At 38.8% G+C, this 21,073-nt stretch overlaps 1 protein-coding gene across 2 annotated transcripts in view; it reads right to left on the bottom strand.

Moving 5' to 3' along the window:
• The window catches only part of sbno2b (strawberry notch homolog 2b), an 84,526-nt gene that overhangs the window by 58,880 nt on the left and 4,573 nt on the right, over positions 1–21,073 (bottom strand). For both annotated transcript variants that reach the window (XM_088350411.1, XM_088350410.1), the window contains exons 2-3: positions 1,739–1,940; positions 1,559–1,647 (exon numbers count right to left, since the gene is read on the bottom strand). In XM_088350411.1, the coding sequence (XP_088206537.1) occupies positions 1,559–1,647; positions 1,739–1,846 (197 nt within the window). In that variant the 5' untranslated portion in view covers positions 1,847–1,940. The remainder of the gene's footprint in view (positions 1–1,558; positions 1,648–1,738; positions 1,941–21,073) is intronic.

Genomic DNA, 21,073 nt, shown 5'->3' on the forward strand with positions numbered 1-21,073 from the left:
ATCAGAAAGAGAGGCTATGAGTCTGAATTAGAAATGTATTTCTAAGATAACCATAAGATTTCTACATTACGTAAATCATAATATTTGTTTTTGTAATATTAAATATAATTGTAAATATTATTATGATGAACAAATAGGAAAGCTTGATAAAACAGACATGCCTATCATTCGTCTAAATCGGGGGTCACCAATGTGGTACCTACAGGCACCAGGTAACCTGGTAAGAACATAATAAAAACATTGTAACAACATATTAATAACATGAATTGCCGATTAAGAAAGGAATTTGCAACTGGTAGTCCTTTGCACTAAACAGTAACAGAAACTGAACTGTTAGGTTCAAAAGGGTAGGCAACTCCTAATGTAAATGGTTACAGTTTGTATACAATTTTGAACACTTAAAATAATATGGAAATAAGTTTGAAATACATTTTGTTAGATTTGCTTTGTGAGTGAGGTGGTGGAATTTTCCTTTACGTGTGAGAGGTATTCAATGCTTGATTGTTAGGGGAAAGGACTAGAACTAAGGATCATAAAAAAAATACAAATATAAAAATCAACAACAACAAAATCATTTCCTGCTCCTGTATTGTATTCATAGATTCCATTAGTTTGAGTGAATTGTTATATTCTGTGCTTTTAAATGTTGCACTTCTATCACATAAAACACACGGGATGAATATGCTAAACAAATAAAGCTGCCTTGCCTTCAGTGTATGGACTCATTTTTTTTCTACCTGTCTTGACAAGATGCATCTACATAATCACCAGAGTAGTAATGTTCATGGCGATGGAGCAACAGACACATGCTCGCTAGTCCACTTATTCAAAGTCACATCTAATTCAGTTATGAGGTCATAAAGTCGAAAGAGATTGTCAGATTTAAGGCGGTCCAAACCAAAAACTGGACATCTCCATTGGATGATAAAATAAAAACAAGAGAATATTAATCATGCTGAAAGAAAAAAAAAGTACTGCATATCATAAGCATAAACATAACATTAAAAACTACATAACGTCAATATTAGCATTGCAGCAGAAACAATAACATTGTATAGCTTAGATGGAAGAACTTCACAAAACAATTCTCCCATGATTTAGCAATCGTGACATTATTTATCTAACAAAAACACTTGAGTTCAAATCTGGTATAAGACGGAAATTAGATCAAAATAAGACTACTTTTGATTCTCCATTATCAAATGGCATCTTTGTTCCCCCATTACTCCTACCTAATGTGTTCCGCCGCCCTGAACCTATTAGCCAAATGTAAGATAAAAGCAATATGAGCAGTGAAAAATATAAGTATAAGGGCTCTTTGTACTTAGTTGAAATATTCAACTTTTAAAGGAAATCTCAACTAACTATACACAGATTTTTTTGCTAACTGCAGACCACCTAAGTAGCAGTTCCTCAAACATAGCAATGGTGGCAATTATCTCAAAAAAAAAGAAGGCATTTAGGAAAATTGACGGACAACAAAATTGCTTCTGTGATCTTTTTGGATTCAGTCAAATCAGAGTGAATAAATGGCCTAAATCTTAGTAAAACCACTTACTGGTTTCCAGTTTGCATAGGGCAGTGCATACTGTAGCCACTCTGCGGAGCGAAAGACCTCCAGGAGCCAGAGGGAGCAAAGAGGGAACTCTATAAACAAAAAAAGGACACAAAAAGACAAATAAATGAAAATTGATTTGCAGAAACAACAAACGGCAGCCCAAGAAATGCGTTTGGTTACCTCCATGTTTGAGGAGGCTACAGAGAACAAGCTGGTGTCCAGCTGAGGGCCTTCTGGATGCAGGTAGTTCTCCCCGTCCATGGCCAGCGCTGAGTGGACGGTGGGCATCAGACTGGAGTTGCGCACATGCTCACGAAATGACTTCTGCTACCACCCAAACTGCCAGTTTCTATCTCTAGCACCGAAAAATGCTCTCCATGACCTATACAAAAGACAAAACAGTCATTCATATTTTCAGGTGCTTCAGAGCATTTTGGCTTACCCACGGAAAATTGTGTTAGGTTACAATAAAAGCAACAGGGAAAAGTTTTTAACCAGAAATTTAGTTTTGTAGTAATAAGCAATAGAAGTCATGAAAATGCAGATACATGAATTCCATTGTCCACTATTGTTGCCAGGCACCTTTTTCAAACAGAGAATATAAACTCTGCTGAGAGTCACTCATTTGGAATCGTGTCTCTGTCTCGAGCAGTAACATAAATATACAGAATTGTTGGCGTCAACATCAAGTACGTGCATCAAAACTTCTAAAAATTGGGAGTATTTTAGCCTGCATTTGGCGAATTGAAAGACTACTTACAAAGTTCGCAAAACAGATCTCGAGTATCATGGCAGCAGCCCGGTGACGCACGAACATTTAAAGAGTGTGTGGGACGGTTGAACAACACAGAGTCTGACTCGTCTTGGTAAAATTCAAGGAACATTTAAGCCAATATGCTTGATGACATGCAATGTACATTTTTGTTGTGTGTGTTTCGCTGTAGGAGACTTTAAGTGTTATGCCAGACTTTGCTTAACCCACATTTTAGAAATTAAATGCATTCCATTTGTATTAACATCTAAAACAGCAGCCGTCGTTGTTAAAACCATTTCATTTCCAAATGTTGAAAGTTCTTTTGTTTGACTTTGCAGTTAACCAATGGATGTACTTCACAACATGAACATCATATTTGTTTTTTTTACTGTTTTAATAATGCTAATTAGCCTGTTCTTGGTTTACTTGGAAAAATGTTCACTGGATTTGAATTTATTGTTTATTTGCCTTTGACTGAAAAATGGACAAAGGTCTATTTATAGATTTGGCTTTATTGGCTGAGCTGAGCACTGCGTCTTATAGTTTTTAGATGGGGAATTTTAATTATTTTTGTACAAATCTGGAGTACATTCAATAAAGGCTGTAAGTTTTATTGAACCCATTTTCTTGTGTTTAGTATAATTTACCACAAAATAAAATCAACATCACCCTAAATTTGAGAAAAAGTTAATAATCACCTGATTATTAGACTAACCATTTCAATAGAAGGTAGCAAGTCGACGAATAAAAATAGTCGTTAATTGCAACTTTGATCAATAGCACAGTGTTTCTTATGTCAGTTCTCATTCACTCCGTACTGCAACTTTTCTGACAGCTGGGATACTAACTTTCCAATTCCGTCATTAAATATCTGTTTTTTCCATAAATGCACATGTGTTTGAGTGTCTGATCCCTACTAGAATAAGACTTTTATCTTGACATGACAAGCGTCCTTACCTCTAATTTCACAAAAAACCTTTGCTGAGATACACTCTTCGATAACTCTTGTAATGGTCCTCAGCAACAAAATCCGACAAATATTAATGTATTTGAAAGTCCAATAGAATTCACGAGGGTGACTAAAAGAAGTCCTTCGTCTGTTCTGTTGTGTGCTGATGCATTTGCGTGTATGCACTGTACGTGTTTGTGAGATAGACCAGTGCACACAAGGAAGTAATTTTGCTCTCAGGTCAAAAGTGAAACAAAGTAATATTGCTGAACAAAAAATGCTTTCATTGGGTATAGGAATGTGTGATCAGTACAAGCTTGTTCCAAATTTCCTTATGAATTCTGTAACAGAAAGAGTAGGGAAGCAAGACTATGTAATATGTGACAACAGATGACACCAGTTACTGCTTATTTCTAAACAGAAATAATGTGGCGAAACGAAAGTATTATAAGAAGCAACGTCAAATGAAGCAGAAATGTTTTAGGCGGATTTCTATCTATCTGTCGGCATTCTCGTGTCTTTTAGAGTAAATATTTCACATGGTTGGTTTATATGGATTGTCCCGAATGTAACAAAGCCATTTTGACGGACATTCAAAGAAATTGAAGACGGCCAGGGGACGTAATGGTGAGTTACGCCGGCTTTATAGTTTTCGGGTATCTTTTTTCAGACTGATTGCGAAGGTTCTCTTTGTTAGGTATATTTTAAAATTTCTTGAATCACAAGAGTTGTAGCTTTCCAATGATATGTGGCATGACTTATTTCAGTGACTGGTGACATCATAAAGACACGTATTTGTCTATCAAAAGTCCAGCGGCCTGCCCGCAGAACATTAAGGTAGCGTATACTACCAAAAATCTTTGTGTACCATAAACATCTCATGTATCAATGTGGGCACATTTGGCTTATAGTCAGGTGCGGCTTATAAATGTACAAAATGTTTTTGGCTTTAAAAATGTACTGGGTGCAGCTTATAATCAGGTGCGCTCTATAGTCCAGAATTCACAGTACTCTGTTGATTTTAATGTGATCTAAAGTAACATGCTTACAATGTTCTTCAGGTTTTGAAAGAAAAACACTATTTCAATTAAAGTCTGCTAAAATACAATGATTACAATAGACAAACATAAGCCATACGAACAACAACAATAAGCCAGCTTCCGTGTTAGCTTAGCTGTCAAAACCCTTTGTCCTTCCGGGTAGGATACCTGTCAGACAACAAAAGTGTCCCTTACTTTATACAACTGAAAATTAACCCGCGCCACCCCATGGATAAAACAAATATTACAATCAACAACACACATACACTTTGGCTCCTACAGTTGCTAATTATACCGCCTATTTGTGCAAACTTCTACCATTAAGGGTGGATACATATGAAATTGGATACAAAAGCCAAACTTCTTCAGAAACTGTGCATGAAGAAGCCTTTACATCCTGGGTATCCTACTTCAGTGCAAGCAAAAATGAAATCCATAAACGCTCTCTTGCTGTATGCTCGCCACATTCCACTGCAGATAATTAATACCGATCGTTTTAAGATTGATCCTAGATATCGTGGTCCCATAAAACCCCTACAGCGCCTTGCAAGCACACAAGCACGCACACAGATGGGAAACGGGAGGTGGTGAGGAGTGTTATCAGTAGGAAGAAGGGGGATGGAGCTAGGCTGGATAGACCAACAGAAAATGAAACATTAATAACTAAAACACAGCCAGTGAGGCACAAGCTAAACAAGGAGTTCATTCACCAAAAGCTACCTCGTACGTTATTTATTTGCCAACCTGTGTGGGTATTTTACATAGAACTACAGTAACTAGTGATACCTTATCATTTCAATCCATTTATCACCACTTTTTTTTTTTTATAATCCCCTCCTCAATCCCCAACCTCACTTTCTCTGTGGGTGGCCTGAATCCAAGCTGCTCATAATATCACTGTAAAATATCTTTTGCACTGCAAAGCAAGGCATAACCATCACATAATTCAACTTTTGAGAACTAAGAACAGACAGAGGTCACTTATACCACTTCAAAAACACAAGACGCAAATTATGAACTTGATAGAATCCAGCGTACTCTTGTACAGCATGCGGTTGTGCGCGGGTGGTCTGAGCGAGTTTCAATTGCTGCCAGGGCACATGGAGATCATCCAAGGAAGTGTGACTTCCTTAAGCTGTTAAATCACGCTCAGTACTCACGAGAAACGCGTGTGTGCGCCTGATTAATCAGCCTATCATTACTACACATTAACTGATAACACAGCAAACATTAAGGGTACACAGAATTACTCCAGAAGGGCCATGCCATTTCCTGAGAAATTCACAAACACCCCTATTTAATGCGCAAAGCCACAAATGATTCCCCTTATGGCATCCACTGCTTCCCCTCTAGTCTTTACTTAACACACACTTGGTTGAGTCGCATGAAAATGTACCCTTTAGTTATTGTGTGATCCGGACAGAGAGATAAAGTGATGATGAAAAAATGATCCAGTTTCGTAGGGGTAGAAAGAAAAATGTGGGCTGTATTCCGAATGTCCAAGTAAAAGGATGCCACACAATGTCCACATCATATGACAAGAACCTCTGAACATTTATTACAAACCATATTAGTCATAGATTACATTTACATGTACTCCAACAGAGAATAGAAGTCGGATTTTGCAAGTATTCCAAACACAAGGGCAAAGCTGGAGCGACGTCATTATGCAAATGAGTGTTGTTCCCACATTTAACTTTTGCCATTAATAAATGATGTTTTCATTCACATCAGTCACAAAATTCGATTTAGTACTGCGCTTGTTCGTCCAGAAGGGAGCACAATAGTTGTGTCCTGTGCATTTCCAATATGTGCTCAAACATGGCAAGCCGAAAGCATAGACTTACACTATATATGGACGGATCTACTATCCATAGATGGATACTCGAGGAATTTTCGCCATGCGGGTAGAAACAAAAATGTAAATGTATTGTAGGGTATCAACCAATATACATGCTGCTTTAGTTGTGACTGGCCCAGAGTTTGCATGTACCATTTGTATGTGTGCTACAAGTAACACAGTGCTTTGGGGCTTATAAATATCCCGGACGAGGTAAACTGCGCGTATGTGTGCAGAAGCAATCGGAAACATAAAGGACAAACCATTGCAATTCGAATAAAATGCCGAAAGAATTGTTTCTGTTGTTTATTTTCCCAAAAATTTAACTTATTTTACACAAATTATCTTTGTTTTTTTCTAATAGTCTGTCTTGCTGTGAGTAAATAGGTGCCTCGTTGTGTGTATTATGTTAGTTGATTTTTCCCATCAGAAAAACATCTTTTTCATTGTATCCACAGGGATATTAATATCAAATTGTTATGAGAAACATAAAAAATGACACTATGTACAAATTGCTCAGCCCTAATTGTTAGGTTTCAAGGTTACACCACACTGGTTTTCACAATGGACAAAACTTTACTTGCTATGCTACCATCACTTTTTGTTTTATTATATTCAAAATTTACAATTTCCATGAGAAGGAAATTAAATGTTAAATGTTTAAATGTAAATGTTTAATGTTTTTTAGATGAAGTGTTTTAGGAGTATGTTAGGAGTGACAAGATTGGATAGATTGAGAAATGAAATTGTGAGAGACAGAACTCGAGTAGTAGTGGAACTGAGCAAGCGTGTGGATAAGAGAGTACTCCGTTGGTTTGGACACATGGAGAGGACGGATGAGGAGCGAATGTTGAAGAGGATCTACAGAGCAGAAGTCAATGGAAGGAGACCAAGAGGAAGGCCGCGATTGACGTGGATGGATGGTGTTATGAGTGCTCTGCAGGTAAGAGGTCTAAATCTAGTGGAAGTTAGAGCTCTTGTTGGTGATAGGAATGAGTGGAGAGGGGTTGTAAAAGGATAGTGTGATGTTTGGACGCGTTCTAAGGGATGGGCAGGGCACCTGTATGATGCGGCATGGGTAAACAGGTGAAAGCTGTCGGCCCTGCTGTTGAACAAAAGAGTGTGTTGTGTCACCCTGATGGCCCGAGTGAAATGGCCGCTTTCTTGTGTCCCGTTTCATCTGGAGGGACGAAGGCATAACCAACTTGGGTGCCGAGGTGCTTAACTTGTTTGGGTGTTTGGGCATTTGGGTTGGCCATGGTCAAAAATGTTTATATGCGTTTTTCTGCTATTTTCCCCCCTTTTTATTTTCTATAAATTTTATTTTACCAAGGTAGATAGATAGATAGATAGATAGATAGATAGAATTTTACATTAGTAACCAAAAATGATACTATTTGTCCGTAATTAATAATAATAATAATAATTTCCTTTGTATTGTCATTCTTTGTAACAATGTACACAGAACGAAATGTCGATACACCTGACCCGTTGTAGCGAGTCGATGCAGCCGCAGCCAACAGAGGGCGCCGCCATTATACCAATTAGGTATGTCTCGGCCGAGGCGCGAACCAGCGACCTCCCAGTCTCAAAGCGGGCACACTACCATCTAGGCTACTGAGAATTTGTTGTGTTTCTATCACCAATCGATCTTTTTTTCAGTGACAAAAAACTATTTACCGCTAAACACAACCACCATTCATTAGCGATCCATGTGTCCGTCAGCATCGGCGGTAATCAAGTTAGAATTTATCAGAGCCCCAGCTGTCTTCCTGCACGGCAACAAGAGGGCCGTTAGCTGGTTATGACGGGCCTGGACCCGCTGGATTCATTAGCTGCTGTGATGAAATATTCATAAAAGGAACAAATTACTTCCCAGGAAAACACTGGGCTCCGTTGTGCAAAAACAGTCTACATTATTAATCGGCGCAAAAGGCATCTATTTGCCTTGCAGCGAACGCGCATGAGCTTTTTTGCAGGACTGGCATTGGCCTGGATAGCAGGTATCATCAAAAACTAATTTCGTCAAGATTTAAAAGTAATTGGCCACAGAGTTGAATATCGCAATGAATAATTGACCACAGTGTCGTTAGAAGCAACAACTTATCCTGATTAGTTTGTCGTCAATTCCAACAAGTGGCACCTCTGCTAACGTGAGGAATTTCACAAATACGCAGGAAAGAGTGAGCTACTGAAGTTATTTGTAGCCTTAAAGCTCAAAATTCACCTCTTGTGGCACTTATAACTAGGGCGAAGGTGAACCAAAGATGGACGGGTCAATAAAGAAACAGAAGGTAAACCAGATAAGCAAACAATAGTTTGCAGTGGATCGATGGCGCGTTTTTACCTCTACTACCTTGCGACAACATGTAGATCAAAGACTTGGATATAAAAAGGACGAGGCATCTAGTTAGTGGCCACTTTGAAACACTTTTGTTCCGCCTGGAAAGTAAACACAGGCCAGTCTCAATACGTATATTAGGCTGGTTTCAGTTTTAGTTTACGACTTGGCAGTTTACAGATGTTTCAAATTGGCTTTCTCAATATGTAAAAGAATAAATAAATAAGAATCACTGCATAGTATGTATAACGCCCATTTCATTTGACCTAAGAAAGAACTCAAACGTTTGGATACGCATTATATACAAAGTTTTACCGAAACATCTCAAAACGTTGGTTGTTAACAGGATCTGAACCCGGGTCTTGGCGGTGAGAGCACAGAACTCTAACCCAGTGTTTTTCAACCAGTGTGCCGGGGCACACTAGTCTGCCGTGAGACCTTGTCTAGTGTGCCGCTGGAATTTGCCCAATTTTATCTTCCCAAAAAATCAGGCCATTATTCAGTATTTTTGCTTTCTTCAGACAAGGAACTGTAATAGTCATTTGTACCAGTAGGTGGCAGTAGATTTTTATATACTTTTTATCTACTAATTATCTGCTCATGAGGTAGCACACTACATTTAATTACTTAAGTTGTTTAACAAAGCGGTTTAAAATTGAACTGTAAAAAATAAAAACATATATAAATCACATCATTCTTTTTTATTTGTTTATTTGTGAATACCTAATCATACTGACATGCTTTAACCTTAAGAAAATAGTGCCCTTTTCTGGAAAGCTTTGTAAGGATTGCGCTGGGTGTGTGGCATTGCGTGCTGCTTGCAAAGTTTGCCTCGCCTGTATTGGCTTTATTGGTCACTCAAATAACAAAACGGGAAAAACACAAACATATACCGTAAATTCCGGACTATAAGCCGCTACTTTTTTCCCAAACTTTCAACCCTGCGGCTTATTCAGTGATGCGGCCAATTTATGTAATTTTTCTAACGGCCGCCAGCGGCGCTCGAGTATAAAAGGTAAGATTTAAACTGCAACTTCTAAGCTTGTGCACAAATTTAATTAGCGTGGACAAACCCTCATCATGCAAATTGCAAGAAGAAAGGCACATGACGCAACTTTCAAGCTAAACGCAGTCGAGCAGTCCGATATAGGACTTACTTTGCGAGCGTGATGCTAGCGTGATTTTAAATGAGGGAGCGTGGGACCACGTCTATATGACAAAGTCTCTCTCCCATATCGAAGAAAGACGACTTCGATGACATCAGTTTTAAGGAGGAAGCTGATGGTGGTTTGCCGTACGGTATGTTTTTTTTTAACAGCTGTTTACTGTGTTGCGAGCGTGTTGCTAGTAGCGTTTTGCTACCCTTCACAGGCACGGTTTGGGATCAAAGTTATAATATTATTATTAAAGCTTTGAAAACTCTCTCGGTGTACCGTCTTTCTTTGTAAATATGTGTAACCATGTATAATATGTATTTGCAACTGTATATTTTTGTAATGTATTTATTTTAGAAACTTATTCTGATATGTTTTGTACGAGCAAATGAGAAAGAAGGGGCGGGGAAAACGCGGGCTGACGGGAAGTGGAGTAAAGGTGAGATGTGTTTGTGGACGCGGCCGACAATAGTGGATCTATATTTTTCCCACCCTTACCTTTGGAAATACACTTTTTTCCTTGGATTACTTTCAACTGGAACCTGGACTCTGCAGGTCTGCATTAAATCTTAAGTACCGGTATCATTTTCAGTTCATTTTGTCGGCTGTGTTATTTGGACTGTATCGGGTGAGGGTTAATTTAGTGTTTGTATTGTGTTTTTTCAATGTGGGCGCAGGCGGCTAATATACAGGTGCGGCTTGTGTATGTACAAAATCGATTATCCTCCCGATATGTAGTGGGTGCGGCTTATAATCAGGTGCGCTCTATAGTCCGGAATTTAGGGTGTGTGAAAATGTCTATTTGCCACAGTTGTTACGGACTGTATTGTTGATGGAGTAAGAAGGGCAGTTAAGAAGACATTAAAAGCTCACAATATGTAAAACGAGTGAGCCCGTTGTGATAATTTCTGAATTGGCTAACAAAAGACTGGTATTCTGATAAAATACATGACAATAATTTTAAATTGGTGACAGAAGAACTTATATAGGAGCTGGTTCTCCTATAAGCCTTTGGCTTCAACCTGTCATTCCTCTTTACCTTTCTGATCATTTGTGGTGTGATTTCTGTTGCAGCCTTTATGAAACGAAAGTGTGAAATAAAACAAACAAAAAACATACAACATAGTTTATAGCAAAGGCAGTTTTACTTTTTTGTATCTTAACACACAGGTAAACGCACGGTACTTTTATATAATATATTGGCTGTCAAATTATTCAGGAGCTTAGTATAATTTCTTTATGACTACGGAGGACTGGATTGTGTGTGCATGATGCAGTTATCTTTGCTGAGGTGCAATGTCAACAATGTTAAAATGTAGACATGTCAGGTGTTAACGCGTGTCAAAAACGAGCACAATTGCAGGTATGCTGAGATCGCCTGGCCTACATTTTTCCAATTGAGTGAATGAAACTTGAGTCAGTGTTCAGTTACCAATAGACATCAAGATTACAAAGCATTTGGAATGCATTTTTTAAAAAAATTACTGGACAAAAACACATCAAATTAAAATCAGGGTGCTCTTCTGTTATCATCTGATTCGAGACAGGAATTTCATGCCTTGGTTTTACATATTTGAATATAAATGCTAGTGAGTTCATGAACGCTCACTGGAGATATTCAGACATTGTAGGACCACTCAAGATGCACGCCTCATCAGAAATTTTCCATTTCCATTTCACGTCTCTCCCTTCCACTGCCCTAAAATCCCCACGCTCTGCCATTCATCTCCATGGGTCCTGCGGAGCTATTACTGGCCTATTTTTATCGCGTCCATTCTATTTTGTTGATCCAGGCATGTAGTGTTGGTTCTTGCCTCTCATATGGTATGACACTGACACCTTAACACTGTTTTTTCGTTGATTGAAGGCTTGGCAGTTCTCTCTACTCCTCATCATGCATCCATACCTGTCAACCTGTACGGTTTTGCCGTACAAGGTATGTTTATGATGCATTTTAATACGAGTACGACGTACAAGGAAATCGGTACAGAAAAACGCAAATTTGTCAATGATGGGTACCATCCGGTATACACCGACTATCACGAAACGGCAAATCAATCAAGTCAAAGGAGTTCGCCGCAGAATCCTCTATCTCGGTATGTTTTTTTCGTTGCAAACGAAGCGAGCGGTTTGATGCAACTGTGCGTATGCTTCTGCCGCCTGGGGATTTCCCATCATGCATCATTCAAAAAAAATATATATATATGGTGTACGATTATTTTGTATTTTGTACGGGAAAATACGACAGTTTGTACGGGCATGGAGCCGTGGAGGTTGACAGGTATGTGCATCTCACCTGAAGTGTTTTTTACAGGCTTCCTTCTCAATAAACAGGAGCTAGAGAGTTGATCCCCTACTATAAAAATGTATGTTAAGTAGAGAAGAAGAGAAGTAGCTGCCAATGAATTCAATTGTCGACTATTGATGCCAGACACCACTTACAACAGAGTGAGGCATCTCAACATTAATACATTCTCTGCTGAGAGTTGCTCAAGCGCAAGAGTGTCTCTTTCTCGAGCGGTAATATGGAGAAATGAGAAACGTTGAGTTTGCATACCAAAACTTCTCAAGTTTGGGAACAGTTTAGCCTGGGTACGGCCAAAGTTTGCAAAGCAAACCTTGCATATCATGGCAGGACCTCAGTGATGGATGAATATTTAAAGAGAACAGTGGAATGACTGACTCGACTTTGTGCTTTGTAAAGACTTTGCAAGTATGCGATAGAATACATTTGTTGGCCTGGAGAGGGATGGGCACCACCAGGCTGTACTTGCCCAAGACACACCAAAATGGTGGTGAAATGGTGCCCTGACAACCTTAGTGGTTAAGGGATCCAACCATCCACCAACCAATTTGATGCAAAGTGATGCAAAGAGGAGAAGCAAAATCATGATAATCATGGAAACGAAGCTTACAATTATCAAATAATACAAAGAAGGCACAGGAATAGCTACCCATGGCTTTTACCAATCGAGGATCAGGACTATTATTAAAAAAGACGAAAAATAAGGAGATAATTACAGCATGAAAGTATTTTCAGGACATGACAATCCTCCCAAATGGAAGTTTAAAAATCACTTTAATTTTTAATAGGTCACCCCGCCAACCCCCTCTGTATCCACCCATTTCAAGTCACGTCACATCAAAAGTGATTTCCCTCCTAAGTATATTTACTTACAGTGTTATTGAATCATATACAAGCATATTACACACAATTAGTGCTTACTACACACCGGGTTAATTATTGGAAATAGGGTTAAATAAACTTAAAAATCATTTTACTAGAAAATCACAATGGTGAACTATTTTCAGAACAACTTCGGGGGCACCCTGGTGCCCGTGGAAAACACGTTGGACACCCCTACTATACACTACGTGAATGTGCATTTTTGTCACAACTTGAGCAAATCCGTACAGTTTTATTTTTTTACTAATATTGTACGTTAAGTAACTCTTGCAAGTATTTGATGCTTGACTTTTTCTTACTGACCGATGGTCTCTCTAAGTAACGTTATCAAATATGAGGTCAGTAAATCCGATTTGGAATGGTCCAGAGATCTGCTGACAAGACGTCAGCAATGTCATGCTACTCTGCGGTAGTCTTCTTCTTTTCTCAATAATTTCTCTCATAAGCTAAATACACATCAAGATGGGATGTCACTCTTTGCCTATTCATCCCATCTAATTTTGACACTGTGCAAACACAGACTGGACTAATAATGCAAAAATAATCAAATTATTCCTGTTTTGTGCTGTGAGAGTAACACACAGCAGGAGTGGGGGGCTGGGTCAAAATTCTCCAGGCTAAGACATCATTATAAGTTGGCCTGACAGATGTCTGTCTGTGCTACTTAAACAAGCCGAGTTCTCAGCATTCCTGACAATGCACACATGCACACGCGAGTAGCTAGGTGCATATGCACGTTCTTATCATCGTCAAAAAAGTTCGCTTTCACAAATAAAGAGGATTTTTAATAAAAAGATGTGCCTTGACTGCTGCACACTGTAACAACAAAAACAAGCAATTGATTTAAATCAACCGGTGGGTGACTTAAACTACTTATTGAAGGTAGAACAATACAGTAAAATGCCAAAAATGATCTTCATTGTAAGAATGAATCAGAAAATGAAAACAGTCAGCACAGCGCAAAGGTGGAACAATGTTGAAATTATCCATAACTGTTCTAGTAAAAAATGTGACTCAAATTTAAAGAGCTAGAACAATTATCTGTCACGGTTGCCATGGCGCCTATTGGCCCCGCCCGAGTGGCGAAAGCTTCGGCTCATTAACAGATTGGCTTTCCGTCTTTTTAAGCTCAGTGCGCTCTCTCTTACTTTGTCAGTCCGTCAACGAACCTCTGCCCCGCAAGACGTGGGTTCCGACTCGGTCCTGTTTTCCTGTTGGTATTTCCAGTCCGGTATTGTTTCAGTTTATTTTTGTCCTGTTTAATATTGGTTTCCAGTTTCGTTCCCGTCTATTTTTGTCCTCTTTATTATTCTCTCCAGTTTTCGTTCCCGTCTTGTTTGTCCTGTTTATTTTCGTTATACTGTTTCACTATCTATCCTGTCTGTCTTCCCGTCCTGTCCAGTATCGACCCCATCCGTCCGATATCAACTCAGGCAATTTGAATCGATCTCGTCGGTCTCTGACTTCCTGTCTTTCCACGCCAGACCGCTGCGTACATGACTCCCCATTTCCAGGAAAGTAATAGGCTTGTGTGAGAACGTCACGCGTTTGGGTCCTGATCCTGTTCTGGTTCCTGACATTATCACATATACCATTAAGCAAAACTCGTGTTAGTGTTTAAAGAAAAAGTGGGCAAACTTTTCTGCTCATGGGTTGAAATGGCTATTTAAAATGGATCATTAAATGGGCCGTCAAGGTTGAATTGGTCCTGCCAGGGTCTAAAAAAAATCCCTAAAAAAATAAATACATTTGTATTTAAAGGTTTTTTTACGAGCACTAAGGAGTTAGTATTTCTAATTTGTATTTTGTTGTGAGGTTTGTTTTTCAGGGATTATGTTTTGCTTGACTTTAAAGTTGCTTAGTTTAGTATCTCGAGGGATATGACCAGGGTCGATAGATAGTATAAAAGTTTCACTTAGTCAAGCTAACTATAGAGCGAAAAAATAATGGCTAATATAATATAGTAGTATAATACATACAGTGGTCAAGTCATGTTTATTTGTATTGCCCTTAATCACTTTTATTTTTATTGTTTATTAATGCAAAATCCATGGTCATCCTGGAAAGGGGATGACCACATGTGCCGCCCCTTCTCAAGGTTTCTTCATTTTCCTCATACTGAGCTTTTTGCATTTTTCTTTGCCTTCATGTAGGTTTTAGATCAGATGGTGTAATTCATGCATTATTATTGGTAGTATATCGGTTAAAGCAACAAAAAAATCTTAATAGCTGTTCAGGGAACTGAGATGAAACAGCTCTCGAAAAAGAACCATAATTCCCATTACTAATAGGTTGCACTTTACATTAACAACTTATATTTTACCCATATTTAATACGTTTTTTGATCATTTCAATTTGTGTAAGCTGTATAGCAATTTTTGTAATTTGCACTTTTTGTATTTTGTATTAGACGCCAGAGACTGTCCACCCAACAGGGTCTCACAAAATTTGATGGGAAACCCTGGAAGTCCCCCATAGCTGACTAGCTGGAATTAAACACCGGACCTATGAATTGTGAAGCAGACGTGCTAACCAGTCAGCTACCACGCCACACAATAGGTACCAATTTGCTTCTTTTCCAACTGGCTGCCTTGCTAAAATGGATATTTGACGTCTAGAGCTTTCTATGAATAAATTGTATACCTAAATCTTAGTCATTCAAAAGTGTTTATATGCTTGGAATTGCAGTTCCTTAGAAAAAAAATAATATAAAACTCAACTGACCATGCAATTGTATTGAATTTCCAATTTCACTTAATCAATATTGTAGCGTTTAGCTCTGGGAAAATACATATAAATCTCAACAGAAGCATCATTGTTATTTACAGTCAATTTCTACAGAAGACTACAAATAATTCAGCCCTCTTCTCTGGTGTTCACCACAGGGGATTTATGATCCAGGTAAAAGAACACATTGTTCACTCATCCACCAATTTTGATGTAATATTAATCCAGAATTCTCTTTGTGGATGACTCATTGCATCCCTTCAAGGAATTATCTTGACACTTTTGTTCCTTGAAAAGATGAAATCAAGCACAGTGAACACTATTGCCATTGCGGAGTGTCATAACCTTCTAAAATGCCATCACAAAGATACCTTTGTTTCCCCCAAAACATTGCGGCGTCATTTTCCACCAACAACCACCACTCCTTGTACACTTGACTAAACCCTCAAGAGTCCAAGAAGCCACTTGCTTGTAATATGTTGTTCCAGGATTACCAACCACAGTTTTACTGCATTTAGATCCCCGGAATCAACCCGCAGGCCCTAAATGAGATTCATCACTGCAAACAATTGATTTACGTAGGGAGGATTGAATTGTGAGACACAGAAGGAATAAGGAAACCTGAACTATGGATATTTGCTCTTGGACACCACCCCAACAGGGATTGTTTGGAAACTGTGAGATCCAAACTAAACAGACACATTTCCTGTCGAATATCTGTGTGCGCATGAAGCATGTGATTACAAATGATACATTTTGAACCACTGGCCAAATGTGGTTGATTTTTGTGAACTTATTAAAAAAAAAAAAAAACATCATCATCATGAAAATTCATTAAGTGAAGCATGCCTTATTGAGTCAGCATCAATTAAAGCAGGGATAACAAACGTAGTTTGTCTCTTGGGCCGGATCCAGACATTCTGTTCTCAGGCGGGCAGGATCAGTAAAATAAAGTTCACTCTAAATATTTAGAATATTTTTATCAGTACTATGCTTTGTCACTCAGCCCACATAAGTAGCCTACGCTGCATATTATAATCATGGATGACAAGGGATATTTTCTAAGCACAAAACATTTACTGAGAAACTATGGGAAAAAATGGTTTCCGTGGCTTGCATTAAAAGCTTTAACTAGCTTATTGTAACAGTTGAGTTGAATGCAGTTTTACACCCGAACCAACTCACCACGCTATCAAACCCAAGGTTAAAAATGTTGCCTTAATTGTTGTACTAGTGAGAAAAGAATACAAAATAAAAGTTTTAGCAGTGAAGGAAATCATCTCCTATACACATTTGCCTTCCAGTGGCCATTGGTTTACATTTATTTAAAAAAATCATGACTTTTGATAGCAATGACCTAAAGACACGCTCCTTTTTTTTACATACTCTGAGATTTATGGCGAGTCGGATTAAATAATCTGACAGCCGGGTTAATTTTGTTGATCCATTAAAAAAAAAAAATTGATCTATGAGATAAAACAGCAATCACCAATTTGGTGACTCCAAAGAACACCTCAGTAGCCCACTGACCGGTTCTACAAATAGCTCACCAGTGATAGGTCGTTGAGATTTTCCAGGGAATTTAATTTCTAACTTGGATGGGAAATTATTAACATGATCAGTGAGTTGAAATTTGATTGTTTTGAGTTTTTTTTTAATTCTTACAAAATCTGTGTTTTTCTTGCATTACTGTTAAAGTTCTGGTACCACATTCATTTGTTAAGCCATGGGCGTGTGCGACTGTCTTTTTCGTTTGGCACTTTATGGGCTTCTGCGCTTGCCGTACCTTCAGCTAAATCACCTAGTGCTGAAGACGTATGCAGTCGTGCACAGACGCCCTGACTTCTTTGTATTGTTTTGTTTACTGAATCCAGGCAATAAACCGAGTGACTGTGAACCTTGTGTCGCGCATGATTGAGGGTCGTTACATCAGGATCTTTTAATACATGATCAATTATTCCAAGATTATTTTTAAAATTAGCCTGTCTTTTATATTTATGAACCACTTAACAAGGTCGGCGTTTGAGTGGTTGACTGATCTTGTTTCAACAGTCACAGTTTGGCAAAAGTAAGAAAAGGGCTGTTTGAAATAGAGCCCAAACGCGAACCCAAACCGCTGAAAAAAAGAAGAAAGAAGAGTTTATCCGAGCATGACTAAAAAAATAGCAGGGAGTAAGAATGTTTTCTCTAATGTAGATAGAAACTCTTTGGAGATGCCTCAATAGCTTTTTTCGTTGCATTTTTCACCATTCATCTGAATAACCAAATGTACAGACATAAGCAATTTAAAATCGCAAAATGATATGAATATGCCATTCATTTAACACGTCACACTGTGACCGCCCCTTCCAAAAGATGGGCGTGGAACTATTGTGAGTAATGTGATTAAAACCAGCAGGCGAAAAAGACAGATGTGGTAATAAAGGGGGTGTGACAGCATGTGACACACAGGCCATTGACCAAGGCACCAGGGGTTACAGGCCCAACAAATTCAGAGACTAATGGCTTGGTTAGTTTCCAACAGGCATCTATTACAAAGTGATGTCTGAGTGCATGGCTGATATGAGAAAAACACACAACTAAATTGTCCTCTATTAGTCAAACTGCCACTTACTGTGAATTTCACTTGTACCATCTTGAACTTCTTGAAGTGGACTTCTGCCATGACGGAAAGTAGCCTAGAACTTGAAAATGTTCTATGCATTGGCCAAGAGAGTTCTTGCCACGTCGTACCAAGAAGCTCCAACGACAGAGGAGAGTGATTCAGTGCTATTTTGTTGTACTAATGAACTAGTTACTGCATAATTGAACCATCAATTGAAGTTCATGCAGAGCCTTTAGTTTTTCCGGACTGGTTGCCTCCTCCGCTTTCTATAGTAAAGTAGTCAGCGCTTTCTATTGCAACAATAAAAGACACATCAAGTTGAGGTGTGGTCCCAAACGGTAAAATGTCAAAATTTGCTTCCTTATTGGCACTGCCAAATATGGTCACCAAGAAAAACTGGGCTGTGAGCATTGTTGGGCACGTTACTTTAAAAAAGTCATCAATTATAGTTACTCATTAGTGCCTTCAAAAAGTAAGAATTAGTCACTGAATTAATCCATAGTAAAAGTAGCTAGTGACCAGGGAAAGTTACTATTTCTTTAAAAAGTTGTTGCACATCAAGGAGTCTCTGAGGAGTATTCTAGTCAGTTGAATAGAAAAGGGGAAGCAGTGGCTCAGGAGGTAGCGCGCTCGTCAGTTCAAATCCCGGCTCCTCAGTGTTACATGTCGAAGTGTCCTTGGGTAAGACACTGAACCCCTAATGCCCTCAATAAGCAGGTTAGCGCCTTACATGGCTGCACGGCCTCTATTGGGAAATGTGAAGCACATTGTAAAGCGCTTTGGGAAGTCTTGACTTGAAAAGCGCTATATAAAATGCAGATCATTTCATTTCAAAAGAACAGACAGATAGCTCTGTTATGGTTGGTTGGAACCCTTAACCACTAGCATCGTAGGGGTACCGTTTCCTGCGGTGTGTCTTGGGCAAGTACAGCCTGGTGGCGCCCATCCCTCTTCAGGCCAACACATGTTTCCACCCAGTCTGGACCTTTTGCTTGATAAGTGAGTGTGCCACTGTAGTAACCACTGAACGAGAACCTTGTAATATTAATTGCACCAACAAAAAATGTATTGAAATAGCAATCAGCGGTAAACATTATATAGTGAGTTTCATATATTAAATTTAACTCTCACAACATGAGACAACTGATCAAGTAGAGATAGCCTACTGCTCTTCAACTATTTTATTTACAACAAAAAACAAATGTAAAAGAATATTAAGTGGGTTTCGCTTTAAAGAATAAATCCCAATCTCTAGTCAGACAACTGCTCAAGTAGCCATATGGTAATGTACCTCCAGTATTTTCTCACAACAAAAGGAAACAGTTCAACAATATAAAGTGCGTTTAACACAGCAATGTTAAAGAAACAAATCAAAACCTAAAACACCGGTCAAGTAGAAATAGGCAACTACACTTCAAATATTCTGTTCACGACAAAAGTCAACAGTAAAACAATATGACTATCCAATCCCTCTCTCTACCTCTCTCACTCCCTAATTTCCCTCCCTCAGTCTCTATCCTCCTTCTCTCTCTATCCCCCTCCAGCTGACAAGACTTCTCTCAGTAAGGAGAGAGCAGCAGTTTTGGAACAATTAGTGTTTAAAGACCACTGAGAAAAAAACCCTACACTTGTTTCCCCAAATGAGATGTTAAGCATTGTGAATTTAATATGACGTGATATTACAGGAGGACGTTCTCCGTTGTGGTATGTCACCACGCACGCACCGCATTGTTTTGTGTCATTGTAGATGGCTGCCGTGTTGATGAGAGCCGTGTTCACGTTCGCGTGTTGTGGGTGAATAAATGTGAATAATTTACACTCTCAAATAAAGTTAACATGAGAAAACAGAGTGATTTGTACTTGACAAAGTACCGCATCGCTATTGGCTGTCAGTAACTGCGTAAAAAATAAATAGTTCGATTACACCGCTATTGAAAAAATACGCCGTTGTTCTCAACACTGGCTGTGAGGTTTCTGTGATTCGACTTTTGCAGTGAAATGTGGCAGGTGTCTTCATTTATTTTTATAATATTAGATACATTTTATTTTTTTAAAAAACATTGCAAATTATATTTAGGAGCAGTTTGGGTGTATTCAGTCTTTCAACTAATAAAATTGACATTATTAGGGGTTAAAGGGAGGGACATTAACTATGTAGTATGGCAAGCACTCAAACCCCACATGGGCTGCCTTGGCGCCCAATTGGCCCCGCCCGTGTGGCGCCAGCTGCAGCTCGTTGACAGATTGGCTTCCCTTCTATTTAAGCTCAGTGATCTCACTCTTCCTTTGTCAGTCCGTCAACGAACCTCTGCCCCGCAAGACGTGGGTTTTGACTCAGTCCTGTTTCCTGTTGGTATTTCCTGTCTGGTATTGTTCCCGTTTATTTCGTCCTGTTAAATATCGGTTCCCAGTTTCATTCCCGTCTAGTTTGTTTTGTTTTATTTCGATATCCCGTTTCTATATCAATCCTGTCTGTTCCAGTCCTGTCCGGTATTGACCCCATCTGTCTGATTTCTGCTCAGGCAATTGGTATCGTTCTCGTCAGCCTCTGGCTTCCTGTCGTTCCACGCCAGACTGCTGCCTGATGTGCATGACTCCCCATTTCCCGTAAAATAAAAGGCTTGTGTGAGAAACGTCATGCATTTGGGTCCTGATCCAGTTCCGGTTCTTGACACAAACAATTATTTTATTAACTGATTAAACTGTTGATTAGGTGAACAAACAAAGCATGTGTCTGTTTCAAAACATCTGTTTCAACCAGAATATTAGTTGAATATAAGAGATTAGAAAATGTAAATTCTTTAAAATTTATACACTGGTTTTGACGGTACTCAATCAGAATAATGGAATTAATGACCATTTTTCCCCAAGAAAAACAGAATAAAAACCAATGGAAAACACCCCTCCACAAAGGTAAA

The sequence above is a fragment of the Urocampus carinirostris genome, chromosome 12 (assembly GCF_059441175.1).
Source record: "Urocampus carinirostris isolate Australia breed hairy pipefish chromosome 12, RoL_Ucar_1.0, whole genome shotgun sequence".
NCBI classification, from domain to species: Eukaryota; Metazoa; Chordata; class Actinopteri; order Syngnathiformes; family Syngnathidae; genus Urocampus; species Urocampus carinirostris.